This window comes from Equus caballus, chromosome 11 (assembly GCF_041296265.1).
Source record: "Equus caballus isolate H_3958 breed thoroughbred chromosome 11, TB-T2T, whole genome shotgun sequence".
NCBI classification, from domain to species: domain Eukaryota; kingdom Metazoa; phylum Chordata; class Mammalia; order Perissodactyla; family Equidae; genus Equus; species Equus caballus.
This window is the reverse complement of record NC_091694.1, coordinates 13,243,499-13,261,702: the sequence shown is the minus strand read 5'-3', so window position 1 is coordinate 13,261,702 and position 18,204 is coordinate 13,243,499. Positions and strand designations below refer to the sequence as shown.

Below are 18,204 nucleotides of genomic sequence, written 5' to 3'. Positions count from 1 at the left end.
ATTAATGTATAAGATAATGATGTATAAGATAAATAGATATAAAAATATATTTGGAAAAATCATGGTCATAGAGTTTGAAATAGGCTTCTTGGTATGTCCATTAAGAAGAACATTTAATAATAAAATCCTTTCCAGAAATTTATCTTTTTAAATAAATTCTGCATGGAAAAAAAATAATGCAACTAGTTTGAAATGCCAGGTAAAATATAATCCTTGACCTTATGCCGGATTTGGAAAGTATATTCATCAGTTTGTGGCTTGTTTGGCATTTTCAAAGTGTCAGGAATTGGAGAGGAATAAAATTTAGAGTGTTTTATCTATTTGCATACTTTCTTTTCCTTTTTGCTTCTTTGTGGACATTGGGGTCATCAAACTAGCTCCTTTTCTTATTTATCAATCATTCTTAGAGGTGAGACTGAAACAATGAAAGGTAAATAAAATTCTTGTAATAAAAGCACTAAGAAAAAGTTGGTTAGACATTGGTAAATAACTTATTTTTTAAACTGAATTTGGGTATATAGAAAATATACCTCAACCCTTATAAGAAAAGTGGATGTTCTTTTTCCTACTTTAACTTTGTTTTCTTTTTTCTCCTTGGTTAGCACATTTTTTTCTTGTTTGCTAGCTTTCCTAAATTTTGGTTATTTCTTTAGTTTTTTTGAGTGTAGATGTATTTAGAAGTGTATAATCATGATTAAATTTTATTAAATGATTCATTTTAAGATTTCTGACACAATATAATGATGTAAAATATTCATGGAATTTCTGACATATTTTGAGCTGATTTTTCTGATTCACAGTAGCAGGGCTAGATGTAAAAGAAGCCTATTATATCTCATCTTCCCACGTATATGGGCATTCTTCCTATTGTGCGTGAAAATGATGGAAGGACACTAGTGGGAGGATTCAGGGATACGCTCGTCTGAAGATGTTCTATTCCACTGCAGTGGGGAGGTGAATTGTACTATACCAACATGTCAAGTTTCTGATGGCTTCTCTCTGCTACTTTATGACAGTTTAATATTTGAATTATATTTTAGGGAATCACCTAATTTATTATTTATAATCTCCTTAAAAATTGATGCATGAAAATTCAAAGCAGATAACATAGTTCTTTCAGTAATCAGTTATTCTAGTATATTTAAAATTTCCTCAATGCACTAAAATTTAACTTTTACATCTTTTTGGGAAACCATTTATGGGATTAGCTGAGGTAGACTTAACAGGAAATATTGTGCTCATTTAAGAAGTTATGTGTTCTATATGTAAAACAATATACTAAAACATTTACATTTATTTGCAGATTTTAGAGAGAAAGAATAATGAAATAGAAGAATTGAAAACTTTGTACAAGAAGAAACAAAATGAAATGGAGGAGACTATTAGAAAACTTGAAAAGAAAGGTGATGTTATATTGTTAAATAAATCTTTTAATAACATTTCCATTTGATTTTAGAGGTTGAATAATGTGAAATTTTATTTCTGACTTTTTGTAGTATGAGGTGGGAATGTTTATGTGGGTTTCCATCAGTGGATGTGTTTATGTGGGCTTCCACGTGACTGTGGGAAGACTGTGTATGTGCGAGTAGGGGTGGCTGGGTGGTGGTGGTGGCAGAGGTTGTTAGTTTTGTTAAGGAGTTGGGAGAGTGTCACTGTTACTCCCTCTTCAAGACTCTCTCCCTCATTGGGCTGCAGCTGTCATAGGTCAGTCAGAGAATTAGGACTTACTGGCTTTCATAGGGAAGTCTAGGGAAATCACTCCTCTTGGTCTAATAAGATTCATTACAGTAAATATCTACTTGATGCCTTATAGTATGCTGCTATTGTGATTGACAGAACAAACATTCAAATAGTATTCCCCATTTACACTTTCATTACGAAGGAAAAGGAAGCATGTAATCAAGTGTTAAATTGACTATGATTATAGGTCAAAACATTGAAATGCTACAGGCAGTCATTAGGGAGAGTGTTGAAAACATTTTTTGGAGAAAAGAACTTTAAAAGTTTTGTAAGATTTGATTAGTTGGAGAGAAGAGTTCCAAGTACAGGAATGGGACTGCTGGTATTGGTAAGTTGTGGGAAGGATGCTGTAAAACCATTTAACCGGAATGGATATCCTATACACTAAGAGGCAGATTGGAAAAAATTAAGATAGGTGAGTTGGCATGACTTAAGCATGACCTTGAATTTCAGATTTAGAAGTTTCAAGTTTATCCTGTAGATGCTGGGGAGTCAGAGAAGATTTTTGGGAGGTGAGTTTTAGGACCTGATGTTTTAGGGGGAGTAGCCTGGGTATGCCAAATGTGGTGAGGCCAATTCCCAGTGCATTTAATAGTGAGAGGCAGAATGGAGTCAGAGAGAGAGAGAGAGAGCATTGCACTTATTAGAAAACTTAGGGTCTAATCCCAGCCCTGCTATTCAATGTCTGCTAGGTGACATCAGGAAGTCTTTAGGCCTTGGCTTATTATAAAATGATGAGGTTGGAATAAATAATATATAAAGTCCCTTCCAACTCAAGGAAGTTATGCTTCCATGCTTCTGTAATTTGCGTGTAAGATAATAAGGCCTTAGAATATCTGAATGATGGCAGTGGGAGTAGTGAGAATGGAACTGAAGAAGTTCTGAAGGATTTGGTGAATGATAAGATATAAATGGTGAGTAAGAGGAGGGGGGGAGGTTTTCGTTTCAGATTTCCATATGGAACATACTGGCTCTTTCCCAAACCACCAAACCTGAGTGTCTGAGAGAATGGTAATGCCTTTGAAATTTAGGGTGGCAGTTACATATATAAGTTAACTAGTGAAATAGATATTTTTAGGTTTTTTCCAGGCTTAAATGTTGGTGAAAGTAATTAGAAATTTGTTCAGGTTCTTTCTCCAAATATCAGTGACTAAAAATATATGTTAAGTTTATTTCTAGATTTTCATTTCTTACTCTGATTCAAACCAGGCAATTTAAATATGTCTAAGGTTTAACAATAATATTTCTTAAGGCTTTTTGAATTGCAAACTACTCTTAGTTTTAATTTTGTATTTGTGAAGTGAAATGTTGTAAATGCTAAAGACTAATATTAGGTTAACTTGGATTCTTCTCCTCCCCTTATTTGTTGCATAGTTGAGATATGAGTAAAAGAAATTTCTGTGTAAATATTTATGAAAATTCTGCTATCTTGAAGTAAGTGAATAAGAACATATTCAGTAAGCCAAGAAAATACTACATTCAAACAAACATACAGCTGAATTTATTTTACCATTCAGATGACATGAATGTATTAAACAAATTTTCACTTAAATCAGTGACAGATTAATTCATGTTTAAAAAGAAGATAAAAATTTAAGTGGATTTACAAGGGAAATATTTTGTATAATTTAAAGCATATTTTGTTTCAGTGACATAAACCTTGGCAACAATTTTAATGTATCTAGGAGCAACAATACATTGAATTGATGGGATCCTTTATCTATTTATTCAGTACACATCTTTTTGAATACTTGCCTATGTGGCAGTGTTATGCCGTGTATATAAAGAGTTGAAAAATCTTTCTCCTCAGGAAATAGGCAAGTAAACTGTTATAACACATAATGTAGTAAGGGATTTAATGGAGAAATGTATGAGGTTCTCTGGGAACAAAGTGGAGTTTCTGCCTCTGCAAGAGGAGGAATCTAGTTGATGAGTGGTTCATAAAGAGGGTGATAGTTGAATGGACACTAAGAATGAGTAGGAGTTGTTCGACAAGGGAGGGAAGGGCATTCCAGGTAGATAAATGATCATATTTAGGCAGTGATATATGAAAGCATACAGCCTCAGGAATCTGCAGATGGGTTGGTGTGTTTAGAAGTTTAAAAATATGGAAGCGACAATAGATATGGCCAGAAAGCAGTCAGATTCTGAGGAGCTGTTTTCCGTGTTAGAGGTTTTTGGCCTTTATCTTTTGGTGAAGGAGACTGAAGATTGATTTTAAGTTTGGGAGGAACATTACTGGATTTGCACTGTAGAAAGGCCTCTTTATTTATTTTTTTAAAATTTTTATTTTTTTCGGATGTACATCATATTTCTAATTCTGTGGGCATTACATTATGTTCACCACCCGAACACTAATTATAGTGCATCCCCTCACATATGAGCCTAATCACCCCTTTTGCCCTCCCCACTCTTCCCTTCCCCAATGGTAACCACCAGTCCAATCTCCAATGCTATGTGTTGTTTTTTTTTTTGTCGTTTTTATCTTCTACTTATGAGTGAGATCATATGGTATTTGACTTTCTCCCTCTGACTTATTTCACTCAGCATAATACCCTCAAGGTCCATCCATGTTGTCACAAATGGCCGGATTTTGTCATTTCTTATGGCTGAGTAGTAGTCCATCGTGTATAAATACCACGTCTTCTTTATCCATTCGTCTCTTGATGGGCACCTAGGTTGCTTCCATGTCTTGGCTATTGTGTATAATGCCACAATGAACACAGGGGTGCAAGTGTCTTTATGGAAAGGCCTCTTTAATGCAATGGAAGACCCCACTGGAGGGAAGTGATGCTGAACCCAGCACACTGTTAAAATTGTCTAGGGGCTGAGTGATGCTGAATTCAACCAAGGCTGTAGTGGTAGAAACCCTGGAGAAAAAGAGAGGAAAGAATAAAAGTAACTTTAGAAGAGAGAATTGATTGAGAGGACTTGGAGAAAAATGGAATTATTTATTAACTGGCACACTATATTTTTTGTCATCAAACTGTTATGTGGTAGCTAGAATTGGTTTAACTGTGTTTTCATCATTTTTGACAGTTCAGACCCTTATACGTGACTGTCAAGTTATCAGAGAGACTAAAGAAAACCAGATTGCAGAGCTCAAAAAGATATGTGAACAAAGTACAGAATCTCTGAATAATGATTGGGAAAAAAAGGTAAGCTACATAAAATAAAATAGTAATAGGCATAAAGGTTTATGTGTCAATGTAACATTTAATTATAAAAATAATGGGTGTTCACAGAATATACAGAAAAGTGTGAAAAAATAAGTTAAAATTCTAGACTATCTAGAAATAGCTACTGTTTATATTTTGGGATATTTTCCTCTAGAAGTCGGTTTTCATTTAGAAAACTTACTATTGACTAATTCTTGAATTTAACTCATGGTCCGAATTTTCTGTCGTAGCAAATAGATTTTAAGCAATTTTAGTAGGGAAATAGCAGTAGGATAATTTTTGGAAATTGAAGCTTTTAAATTTTGGATTTAGGCCATTGGGTCATTTCTTTCCTGAAATTTCAGATAGCACAATATTTATAGTATAAGCTTGTTTTTGATGTAAACAGAATCAGTAGTGGATGGTTATTCTTGGAGGAGCATTTAATTTAGTTAATAAAAATATTTTCATATAATTTAGCAGTGCCAAGAATAATGTGATAAAAATACTCATGAGCGCGTCTCACATAGTTGTATAATATTTTCACTTGGGAGCCCTCAGCTGTTAGTTCAAATCACAATATGCGTTTAAAAGAAATAAGCGTGTTACTTCTTTTGAAGTATTCGATTATAAAGATCTTCAGTTAACTCATACTGATATTCTCTCAGTTAGTCTGGGTATGAAATATTTTACCAGAAGGTGGAAATGCCTTCCCGTGCAGATGGTGTTGGTCTGAAATACATCCCGGTGATGGTAGCTTCAGCGCCAGTCTGGAGAGTGCCCAGCAGATATAGTAAGATAGGTAGAGTTAACGCTTTTCTAGTTTTATATTGTCACTTTATGTGGTTTTTCTCTTTCTCGCATTTTGGTTTTATCTTTGCTATAAATATGGCATATTTTTGTGCTTGCTGCCATACATTGTGTACATGGCAGGCCCCCTTCCTCCCTCTGTCTGAATTCCCTGGTTCCTTATGTCCCAGTTCAAATTGTTAGGTGTTTGAGGAGAAAAGTCTTCTGCCTTCTACATGTACAAGGATAGCTCTTACTCCTTCCACTGGATTAGTAGATCTTTCTTACAGGTACACAATAACGAGTGGGTGTGTAAACACTGCAAACGTGGCTGAAGGTCTTTCTGTGCAGTACAGCTGCGTGAAGATCTGGGGAGAGATTCAAACCTGCTGTAAGCAGGATAGGTACCAAAAGGTACTGAAAGGCAGATGATAGATTTACTTTGTGATTTATGCATTCATTCAAAAACTGTTAAGTATCTCTGTGGACAGGGTGATGTGGTGTATGTGTCTGTGTACGTCTTGTCTATTCCCTGTTCCCTGTGGTGTTGCTGTCTACCCAGCTGCTCAGAGACTCTTTTGCCTCACCTCTCACGTCTAATCACTTGCCACGTTCTGTTCATTCTACTTCTTTGGGATTGATTCACCATTGTCCCTTCCTGGTTCAGGAGACCGTTGTCTCTTGCCTACATATACTGTAACTGGACTCTCTGCCCCTCTTCAGGCCATGCCCAGAATACAGCCAAATTGACGGTCTCTCTAAAACACAAGCCTGGTTTTCCTCACCGTGTTTAAATCACTCCAGGGGTTTCCAGTTGCCCTTAGATTTAGAAGGTTCTTCATGAGCAAGATTCTGGTGATCTTTCAAGCTTCACTTCTTGTCACAATCCTACTTACCTTCTGTACTTTGTACAAGCAGAACGAAACTTCTTCCAGTTTTTTGACTTACCAGGCTACTTCAAATCTGTGGGTCTTAAAAAAATTGAGTTGTGATTCATATACCTTAAAATTCTCCCTCTTAAAGTGTACCACTCAGTGATTTTCAGTATATTCGCAAAGTTCTGCACCCATCACCACTGTACAATTTCCAGGACATTTCTGTCACCTCAGAAAGAAACCTTGTACCCAGTGGCAGTCACTCCCCATTTCTGTTTCCCTCAGCCTCTTGCAACCATGAATCCACTTTCTGTCTCTATAGTTTTGCCTATAGAATCATACAATATGTGGCATTTTGTGACTGGCTTCTTTCACTTCCCATGCTGTTTTTAAGTTTCATCCAAGTCGTAGCATGAGTCAATAGTTCAGTCAGTGTTATGGCTGAGTAATACTGCATCATATTCATATACCTCATTTTCTTTATCCATTCATCAGTTGACGGACATTTGAGTTGATTTCACTTTTTGGATATCATGAATAATGCTGCTTTAAAAATGTGCATACAAGTTTTTCTGTGGACATACGTTTTCATTTCTCTTGGCTCTTGTATAGGGAAAACCACTGCCTGTGTTTTCCTTTACTCACACACTCATAATACTTCTGACACCAGATGTGTGGGTTTTCCACACATCAAGCAGTTCTCTTCAACACCAGCTGTATGTCCTATAATTCAATTGAATTTTGACACTATGTACCTGGAGTTAGCATCAGATAGCACAAGTTAAGGGCTCAATCTCACAAGACTGCCTCTACTTCAGACATCACTTGAAAATCTTAGGTTGTTAAAGTACTTCTGATCAAGTGACTATAAATAGGAGTTCCCACGAAACCCTCTTTGGGTTCTATGAATTACTAGAATGGCTCACAGAACTTAAGGAAAAATTTACATTTACTGTTTTAAAGGAAATAAAAGAAGATACAGATGAACAGTAGCTAAAGAGATACACAGGGCAAGGTGTGTTGGAAGGGGCGTGGAGCCTCCGTGCCCTCTGGGACTCTCCACTCTCACAGCACCTCCATGTATTCACCAACCTGGAAGCTCTCTGAACCCCATACTTTTGGGATTTTTATGGAGGCTTCATTACCTAGGCATGGTCGGTCATAAACTCAATCTTCAGCTCCTCTCCCCTTCCCAGAAGATGGTGAGTGGGGCTGAAAGTTCCAAGCTTCTGATCATGGCTTGATTTTTCTGGTGACCAGCTCCCATCCTGCAGCTGTGCAGGAGCTCACCAAGAGTCTCCTCATTAAACGAAAGACACTCCTGTCACTCAGGAAATTAGGAGCTCTGTGTCAGAGTCAAAGACCAAATACTAGAACAATAGGTGCTCCTAGTGCTCTTATCACTTAGGAAATTACAAGAGTTTAGGAGCTCTGTGCCAGGAACCACGGGCAAAGACCAATATATGTATTTTCTATTATTTCACAGGTATATACCCAGGAGTGGAATTTCTGGGTTATATGGTAATTCTATATTTCACATTTCAAGAAACTGCCAAACTATTTTCCAAAGTGGCTTCACCATTAACCTGTGGGCTTTTACAATATTTTTCCTTTCATTTGGACAGATTCCTGGTTCCTGTGGGTCTCCTCTGGCATGAGGCAATCACATGGTCATATGTCCATGCTAAAGGCCAATATATAGGATGCTGGGACGGCCTTTTACGTCCCCTGTACCCATTGCCAAACCGTGACTAAAAAATTTCCTTGAGCATTTATAGATCCTCTAATTATCGGGGCCATGATGGCTTCCTTATGGTTTAATAAACCCTAGCAAGGCTTGTACTTTGAGCATGCCTAATAATATTTGCTGCTAAAACATTTTATCCCCCAGAGGATGTTTGCCCTTTAAAGCCTCCAGACCGAGTGACTGGGTCCGATCATTGCCAGGTTTAGGAAAGCTCTTAGTGATAAATTGTGCCTGGTACACCGTAAATACTAATAAAATTGGTTGGATGAATACATAAGTATTAATTGTCTCCAGTCAGATTACATCTATTTGATTCTCAAACAAATTAGCAAAGTTATAACATATTTGTTTTTGTCAGTGTCATGTTCACCTTGTAGTATCAACTGTAAATGCCCCGGATGAGTTTTAAATGACTCAGTCTGACTTACAGACACCCCTCTAACTTCTACAGGCACAGTCCCTTTATAAAGCAATTGTGGGATGCACCTGAGAAATCACTATGTATTAATGGGCTACTAAATACGGTAGATTTTTGACATTCAGCAGATATATGTCCTAGGATCTTTGGAAGACCATAAACATGAAGAAACCCTTACAGCATAAGTATAACCACAGAATTCTAAGTGAGTCCTTTAGATCCCTTTATCAGAGTTGCTATGCATGCCAGTTGACAGCTACGAAGTAGCCCTGAAATTTAGGTGCTGTGGGCTTGCCAGTGTTCATGTACCAGCTAAGTCGACTGACTTTTGAATACTAAACATAACACTAGTTTAAAATGTATGTGGGGCTGGCCCGGTGGCGCAGTGGTTAAGTGCGCACGTTCCGCTTCAGCGGCCCTGGGGTTCACTGGTTTGGATCCCGGGTGCGGACATGGCATCGCTTGGCGAGCCATTCTGTGGTAGGTGTCCCACATATAAAGTAGAGGAAGATGGGCACAAATGTTAGCTCAGGGCTGGTCTTCCTCAGCAAAAAGAGGAGGATTGGTGGCAGATGTTAGCCCAGGGCTAATCTTCCTCAAAAAAAAAAAAAAAAAAAAAAGGAAAATGTATGCTTTGGGAAAAATACAACACAACACATTAGGGATTTGGAGGACCACTTACAAATAGTCAAAACTGCATGTGTTAAATTTGTGAAACTCAAGGATCTTCTGAATGGCTGTTATTGAGCCATCCTCACTCTTTCTATTCAGCTAGAAACTAGAAGCAAAGTCTTGGTACTCTCACCAATAATTAGCGTAATTGTTGCCGACATTCTGCCTCTAGTTTTCACCATGTCTCAGGGTTTTCCCTGTTCCTCCAATATCTTCCTAATCAAGAGTTTATATGTGTATGTCATATCTTTGTCGCTCCTATTCATGGATGGGAAATGAAATATATCGTTTTGGACTCCTGCCCTCCCTGCCTACTGTGTGAGCTGGTGTTGGGTGCAGGGATGGGAGTTAGACTCAGAATTCCACTTCCATTAAGATAACTGAGGGAGTGCCTGCAAGGCTGGGAGCGCAGATTTCCAACTCCCCTTGGAAGCTGTCCAGTGAACTTTGTTTTCTTTATCTTAGTTACATAGATATTTTAGAGCTTCATCTATTTAAACAGTGAATAAATGATCTTTATAAAGAAAGACCTGGGTACATGAGGACGTATAGTATACAGTTCTCCTCAGAGAACTCTTTTTCTGTTTGTTTACAAATGGCATCTTTGTGTCCACTTTTGTATGGATTATGGAATGGGTAGACATAGTTTCTTGTTGGAGGTTAGAGTGAAGGAGAAAGCATTTTTTAGCATTACTCGTAAAATTTCATGCAAATAAGATTAAAATACAGATAGTATGATAATATTCCAAATCAATAACAATATTATAAATATTTTTGTTTTTTGATTTCAGGCTCATACTAGTGATGTGTAGCTGAGGCATGCCTTGTATTATCTGTCTGATTTATTACTGTTTCTACCCAAGGCAGATAATTCCCTTTAATATTTGTTCATCCATTGAAATTTCAATTCAGGAAAGTAAAGAAAAAAACTGTTGCTTAATCATCCTCTTCACGTGATAGCTTTACTTTGAATATCTTTTCTTGGTCAGTTCACTGCATAAATAAATAGAGAAATATAGAGAAAAAAATAGAGAAAAAAATTTTCTTCTATGAACTGAAAGTCTATTCCATGGTAGTGAAAGAGCCAATGCTTGCTTTCCCTGTGTAGCTCCACAATGCTGTAGCAGAAATGGAAAAGGAGAAGTTTGATCTTCAAAAGCGGCACACTGAAAATATTCAGGAATTGCTTGAGGACACAAATGTCCGTCTGAATAAAATGGAGGGTGAATACATGGCACAAACACAGTCCACAGTAAGTCATTTTTTTCCTTTTTTTGCCATTTTTAGAAACTATCTTCTTACTCTCCACGTCCCCATGCTTCCCTGATGTGTGCAGTGCATAAATAAGTATTATGGAATTCAAAGAAAACAGTTTACTTTCCTTCTTGATGCAGATTTATGTGTGACAATGGACAGTCCCTTGAAGTTTGTTGTAGGATTTTACTCTGAATTGTTTGATGCTACTTTTTTTTTTAATAACTCAGAAGCCTTTACAAATCTTCCTTCTTTTTTTATTGACTTTCAGTCCAGAGATAATTTCTTTTCTTTCTTTCTGTTTTTTAAAAATTCTTTTTAACTGAAAACTTGATTGTTTTTCTGAAAATATTTAATGCTACTTTGAAGGGAATGAAATGTGGAGATCGTAGTGATGTGAGCACTCTACATCACATGGGCAGACCCCAAAAGTTCCCTTCCTGAAAGGATGCAACAGGAGGTCCCCATAGTCAGGCTGCATAGCGGAGAAACCAGTGACTTTCTCCAGGGAGCCATAGAGGATGCCCTAAAGAGCCTCCTCGGTGAGCACCTAGCTGCAGAGGATAGGTCTCAGGGGGTGAATGTCTCCAGCTTTTTAGAAGCTCAACTGACTTCCTCAGATGCGTAAGTCTGGAACAATTCTGTATGTAGCTAATGTGAGGACCAGGGCTCCTCACATCTGATACAAGTGCACTTCATCAGTCTAGGTCCTCATGTATGTGACTTCATAGAACGGTAGAGCCCTGTATCCCAGTTATGACCCCCGTCCTCATTTACCACTAATGGCCTGCCCAGGCCAGCCTGGCTTGGTCCAAAGAATTTGAACGAGAGTTGTTACCAACACATATCTTAGAGACCCCTGGAGCAGCTCTAGGCCCTATCTCACAGGGTTAAAGAAGCAGGAAGCAGGATCCACAGTGATTTGGAACCTGGGCTTTAGGGTCTTGGGTTCAAATCCCAGCTCCTTAACAGCTTGAGTGCCATGTAAGCTCTTCAAATGTTAATCTTCCTCATCTGTCGGATAGGGTAACAGTAATACAGTGTAATTAATATATGTTGTTGGAAACATTAAATAAATTAATATACATACATTAAGTTACATAGTAAGTGCTTAATAGATAATTGGTAATCGAAAATGTAACATACAAGAATAATAATCAACAGAGACATATAAATGAGAAAAGAAAGACTCAGTTCAAGAAGTTAATGAAATTTGCTTAAAGATGACAGGTTGAACACAGTTTTGGCCTCCATTCCCTCCTACAAAAATGAGAGGTAAGGGCTAAAGAAAAAAGCGTAAACCCAGAAGGACAAAGAGAACAGTAGAGCGTTAAAATTCTGGAGATGGAAAGGTGATGGATGAGTTGAAACTGACCTAGCCAGTTCTAGAAAGCAAACCCGAAATCAGCAGTGAAAAAATCTAAGAGGTAAACTGAATTATACCATTGGTCTTCTAGAGGCTCAGGACTTGTCGGCACTGGTCACCTCTGGAAGAGGGGGTGCAAGTGGTGCTTCAGCACACGGATTGCTAGGCAGTGTATTATTAAAAAAATTTCTAATTGAAGTTATGATAGTTTACAGCATTGTGAATTTCAGTTGTACATTATTAATTGTCAGTCATCTTATAGGAGTGCCCCTTCACCCTTTACGGCCCCCCCTTCCCCCGGTAACCACTAACCTGTTCTCTTTATGTGTTTGTTTATCTTCCACGTATGAGTAGAATCATACAGAGTTTGTCTTTCTCTATCTGGCTTATTTTGCTTAACATAGTACCCTCCAGGTCTATCCATGTTGTTGTGAATGGGATGATTTTGTCATTTTTTATGGCTGAATAGTATTCTATCATATATATATGCCATATCTTCTTTATCCAGTCATCAGTTGATGGGCACTTAGGTTGCTTCCATGTCTTGGCTATTGTGACTAATGCTGCAATGAACATAGGGGTGCATGAGTCTCTTTGAATTGCTGATTTCAAGTTCTTTGGATAGATACCCAGTAGTGGGATGGCTGGATCGTATGGTAGTTCTATTTTTAGTTTTTTGAGAAATCTCCATACTGTTTTCCATAGTGGCTGCACCAGTTTGCATTCCCACCAGCAGTGTATGAGGGTTCCTTTTTCTCCACAACCTCTCCAACATTTCTTATTTTTTGTCCTGGTTATTATAGCCATTCTAACGGGTGTAAGGTGATATCTTAGTGTAGTTTTGATTTGCATTTCCTTGATGATCAGTAATGATGAGCAATTGGCCATCTTTATATCTTCTTTGGAGAAATGTCCATTCATATCCCCTGTCCAGTTTTTGATCAGGTTGTTTGAGTTTTTTGTTGTTGAGTTTTTGAGTTCTTTGTATATTATGGAGAGAATATATGTCAGATATATGATCTGCAAACATTTTTTCCCAATTGGTGGGTTGTCTTTTTGTTTCAATCCTGTTTTTCCTTGGCTTGAAGAAGCTCTTTAGTCTGATGAAGTCCCACTTGTTTATTCTTTCTATTATTTCCCTTGTCCAAGGAGACATGGTGTCCAAAAAGATCCTTTTAAGACTGCTGTCAAAGAGTGTACTGCCTATATTTTCTTCTAGAAGTCTTGTGGTTTCAGATCTTACCTTTAAGTCTTTGATCCATTTTGAGTTTATTTTTGTGAATGGTGTAAGGGAATGGTCTATTTTAATCATTTTACATGTGGTGTCCAATTTTCCCAACACCATTTGTTGAAGAGACTTTCCTTTCTCCGTTATACGTTCTTAGCTCCTTTGTCAAAGATTAGCTGTCCGTCGATGTGTGGTTTTATTTCTGGGCCTTCAGTTCTGTTCCATTGATCTATGTGCCTGTTTTTGTACCAGTACCATGCTATTTTGATTACAATAGCTTTGTAGTATATTTTGAAGTCAGGGATTGTGATACCTCCAGCTTTGTTCTTTTTTCTCAGAATTGCTTTAGCAATTCGGGGTCTTTTGTTGCCCCATATGAATTTTAGGATTCTTTGTTCTATTTCTTTGAAGAATGTCATTGGGATTCTGATTGGTGTTGCATTGAGTCTATAGATTGCTTTAGGTAGTATGGACATTTTAACTATGTTTCTTCTTCCAATCCATGTGCATGGTATGTCTTTCCATTGTTTTATGTCATCATCAGTTTCTTTCAGGAAAGTTGTGTAGTTTTCATTGTTTAGGTCTTTCACTTCCTTGGTAAAATTTATTCCAAGATATTTTATTCTTTTTGTTGTGATTGTGAGTGGGAGTGTCTTCTTGAGTTCTCTTTCTGTTAGTTTGTTATTAGAGTATAGAAATGCTACTGATTTATGTAAGTTGATTTTGTACCCTGCAACTTTGCTGTAATTGTTGATTACTTCTAGTAGCTTTACAATGGATTCTTTAAGGTTTTCTATGTATAAGATCATGTAGTCTGCAAACAGCAAGAGTTTCACTTCTTCACTGCCTCTTTGGATTCATTTTATTTCTTTTTCTTGCCTAATTGCTCTGGCCAAAACCTCTAGTACTATGTTGAATCAGAGTGGTGAGAGTGGGCACCCTTGTCTTGTTCCTGTTCTCAGAGGGATGGCTTTCAGTTTTTCCCCATTGAGTATGATGTTGGCTGTGGGTTTGTCCTATATGGCCTTTGTTATGTTGAGATACTTTCCTTATATACCCATTTTATTGAGTTTTTATCATACATGGATGTTGGATCCTGTTGAATGCTTTCTCTGCATCTGTTGAGATGATCACGTGGTTTTTGTTCCTGATTTTGTTAATGTGGTGTATCACATTGATTGACTTGTGGATGTTGAACCATCCCTGTGTCCCTGGTGTAAATCCCACTTGATCGTGGGATCTTTTTACTATATTGTGTATATGATCTTTTTACTGGATTGCCGTATTCGGTTTGCCGATATTTTGTTGAGGATTTTTGCATCTGTGTTCATCAGTGATATTAGCCTGTAATTTTCCTTCTTTGTGTTGTCCTTGTCTGGTTTTGGTATCAGGGTGATGTTGGCCTTGTAGAATGTGTTAAGAAGTGCTCCATCTTCCTCGATTTTCTAGAATAGTTTGAGAAGGATAGGTATTAAACTTTCTTTGAATTTTTGGTAGAATTCTCTAGAGAAGGTGTCTGGTGCTGGAATTTTATTTTTAGGGAGGTTTTTGATTACTGTTTCAATCTCTTTCCTTGTGATTGGTCTATTCAGATTCTCTATTTCTTCTTGATTCAGTTTTGGGAGGTTGTAAGAGTCTAAGAATTTATCCATTTCTTCTAGATTGTCCAATTCGTTGGTATCTGATTTTTCATAGTATTCTTTTTTAATCTTTTGTATTTCTGTGGTATCTGTTGATATTTCTTCTCTTTCATTTCTGATTTTATTTATTTGAGTCTTCTCTCTTTTTTTCTTAGTGAGCCTGGCTAAGGTTTTGTCAATCCTGTTTATTTTCTTGAAGAACTAGCTCTTTGTTTCATTGATCCTTTCTATTGCCTTTTTTTGTTTTAATTTCATTTATTTCTGCTCTAATTTTTATAATTTCCCATCCTTCTACTGACTTTGAGCTTTGTTTGTTCTTCTTTTTCTAGTTCTGTTAGGTGTAGTTTGATTTTGCTTGTTTGAGATTTTTCTTATTTGTTGAGGTAAGCCTGTATTTCAGTGAATTTCCCTTTTAGGAACACTTTTGCTGCACCCCAAATGAGTTGATATGGTGTGTTTTCATTTTCATTTGTCTCCAGATAATATTTGATTTCTCCTTTGATTTCTTCAATGACCTATTGGTCATTCAGTAGCATGTTGTTTAATCTCCACATCTTTGCCCCTTTCTCAGTTTTTTTCTTGTAATCGATTTCTAGTTTCAAGGCATTATGGTCAGAAAAGATGCCTGATATTATTTCAATCCTTGTAAATTTATTGAGGCTTGCTTTGTTTCCCATTATATGGTCTATCCTTGAGAATGTTCCATGCACGCTTGAGAAGAATGTGTAACCTGCTGTTTTTGGATGGAGTGTTCTATATATATCTATTAAGTCCATCTGGTCTAATTTTTCATTTAATTCTGAAATTTCCTTGTTGACTTTCTATCTGGATGATCTATCCATTGGTGTTAGTAGGGTGTTGAGTTCCCCTCCTATTACTGTATTGTGGTTGATATCTCCTTTTAGTTTTGTTAATAGTTGCTTTTTGTACTTTGCTGCACCTGTATTGGGTGCATATATATTTATAAGTGTATGTCTTCTTGGTAGAGTGTCCCTTTTACCATTATGTACTGCCCCCTTTGTCTCTCTGTACCTCCTTTGTCTTGAAGTCTACTTTGTCTGATATAAGTATGGCAACACCTGCTTTTTTTTGTTCACTATTAGCTTGGAGTATTGTCTTCCATCCCTTCACTCTGAGTCTGTGTTTGTCTTTGGGGCTTAGGTGTGTTTCCTGGAGGTAGCATATTGTTGGGTCTTGCTTTTTAATCCATCTTGCCACTCTGTGTCTTTCGATTGGAGAATTCAACCCATTTACATTTAGAGTGATTATTGAAATGTGGTGACCTAGTGCTGCCATTTTATCACTCGTTTTCTGGTTCTCCTGCATTTCCTTTGTTTCTTGCCCCGTGTATTTCAGACTACCAGTTCAATTAGGTAGTTTTCTATGCTGGTTTTCTTAGTTTTCTCCTTATTTGTAATTTATGTCTCTGCTCTAATTATTTGTTTAGTGGTTACCGTGTGGTTTGTATAAAATATCTCATAGATGAGATAGTCCATTTTCTGATAGCCTCTTATTTCCGTAGACTAAGCCAGTTTCATCCCTCCTCTTCCCCTTCTAGGTTGTTATTATCACATCTTTTTTCTTCTTATGTTGTGAGTTTGGGGTTAAAATGACAAGATTATATTTATTCTTGGCGTTTCCCTTCCCTTTATCTTTAATGTTATACTTAAGCATTTGCTAACCTGTTTTGATGGAAAGCTGCAATTTTCTGATTTTGTCTTTCTGCTTATCTCACTGCTCAGGGTTTTGTAACCCCTTTCCTTTTTTGTTTCCCAGGTATGAGTGCCTTCCTGAGGATTTCTTGTAGGGTGGGTCTTGTGGCGATGAACTCCCTTAACTTTTGTTTATCTCGGAAAGTTGTTATTTCTCCATCATATTTGAAGGATAGTTTTGCTAGATAGGGTATTCTTGGCTGAAAATTTTTGTTTTTCAGAATCTTGAATATATCATTTGACTCTCTCCTAGCCCGTAACATTTCTGCTGAGAAATCTGCTGACAGCCTGATAGATGTTCCTTTGTAGGTTATGTTTTTCTGCATTGTTGCCCTTAATATTTTTTCTTTGTCATTGACTTTTACATTCTTCACTACTATATGCCTTGGGATTGATCTTTTTACACTGATAAAGGTTGGAGATCTATTGGCTTTTGTCACATGAATTTCCAGCTTCCTCCCCAGGTTTGGGAAGTTCTTGGCTATTATTTCTTTGAATAAGCTATCTGCTACATTCTCCTTTTCTTCTCCCTCTGGGATACCTATAATCCTTATGTTGCATTTCCTAATTGAGTCGGATATTTCTTGGAAGGTTTCTTCATTTCTTTTTAGTCTTAGTTCTCTCTCCTCCTCTATCTGAAGCATTTCCGTATTACTGTCCTTGAGACTGCTAATTCTGTCCTCCATTATATTATCAGCCCTACTGTTCAGGGAGTCCAGATTTTTCTTAATCTCATCCATTGTATTTTTCATCACCAACATTTCTGATTGGTTCTTCTTTATAGATCAAGCTCTTTTGTAACATAGCTCCTGAACTCGTTGACTTGTCAGTCTGTATTATCTTTTAACTCATTGAGTTTTCAAATGATAGCTATTTTGAATTCTTTGTCATTTAGATTATAGATTTCTGTGTCTTTGGGATTATTTTCTGGGTACTTGTCATTTTCCTTCTGTTCTTGAGATTTAATATATTTTTTCATATTGCTTAGTGGTGTGAATTTGTGCCTCTGCATAGAGATCGAGTTTGATTACTACTTCCACTTGCTGCCACTAGGGGGAGAGAGCAGGAACTGTGTAGTTTGCAGCCACCTTGATCTCTGTCAGCTGTTTCTGACCGAGCCTGGGCCACTCCTTGGGATCACAGTTGCCCTGTGTGGTTGCCTTCAACTGTAGGAGCAATCACATGGGGGCTTCAGGTTGCTGCTGCCTGCTCCGAGACCTGCCTAGACATGCTCCCTCCTTAGGGACTGCAGCAGTGTTATGGGCTTTTGAGGCAGCTGGGAGCTTGTTCGCCCAGACTTGTAGTTCTGCCCCCGTCTGGTCCCACTGGGTCTCACTTGCCCCACTGGGGCCGCAGCAGAGCAATGTGTTTAATGCAGCTGGTGGTTGGGTCGCCCAGTCATGTTGCATCTTCTCCCAGGTCACCCAGCCATTGTGTTTGGTGGGCGGGACCTCTCCCCTAGGGCCGAGCTGAGACTCTCCCTGGGGCCACTGTGGGACTGTGAATTTTCCCCCTGGACCAAGGATTGATCATGCTGGGACTCTGGATTGTCACTGCCCACTTGCGTGGTCTTGCTGGATCTCACTTGCCCCCTCAGGGCCGCAG

General features: G+C 37.7%; 1 protein-coding gene across 17 annotated transcripts in view; it reads left to right on the top strand.

The window, feature by feature from the left end:
* Positions 1–18,204, top strand: part of CEP112 (centrosomal protein 112) — a 452,281-nt gene that overhangs the window by 81,897 nt on the left and 352,180 nt on the right. For 13 of the 17 annotated variants that reach the window (XM_070227014.1, XM_070227013.1, XM_070227007.1 and 10 more), the window contains 3 exons: positions 1,304–1,403; positions 4,780–4,898; positions 10,508–10,651. In XM_070227014.1, coding sequence (XP_070083115.1) covers positions 1,304–1,403; positions 4,780–4,898; positions 10,508–10,651 — 363 coding nt within the window. The remainder of the gene's footprint in view (positions 1–1,303; positions 1,404–4,779; positions 4,899–10,507; positions 10,652–18,204) is intronic. The other 4 variants (XM_070227011.1, XM_070227010.1, XM_070227015.1 and 1 more) reach the window with 1 other exon arrangement.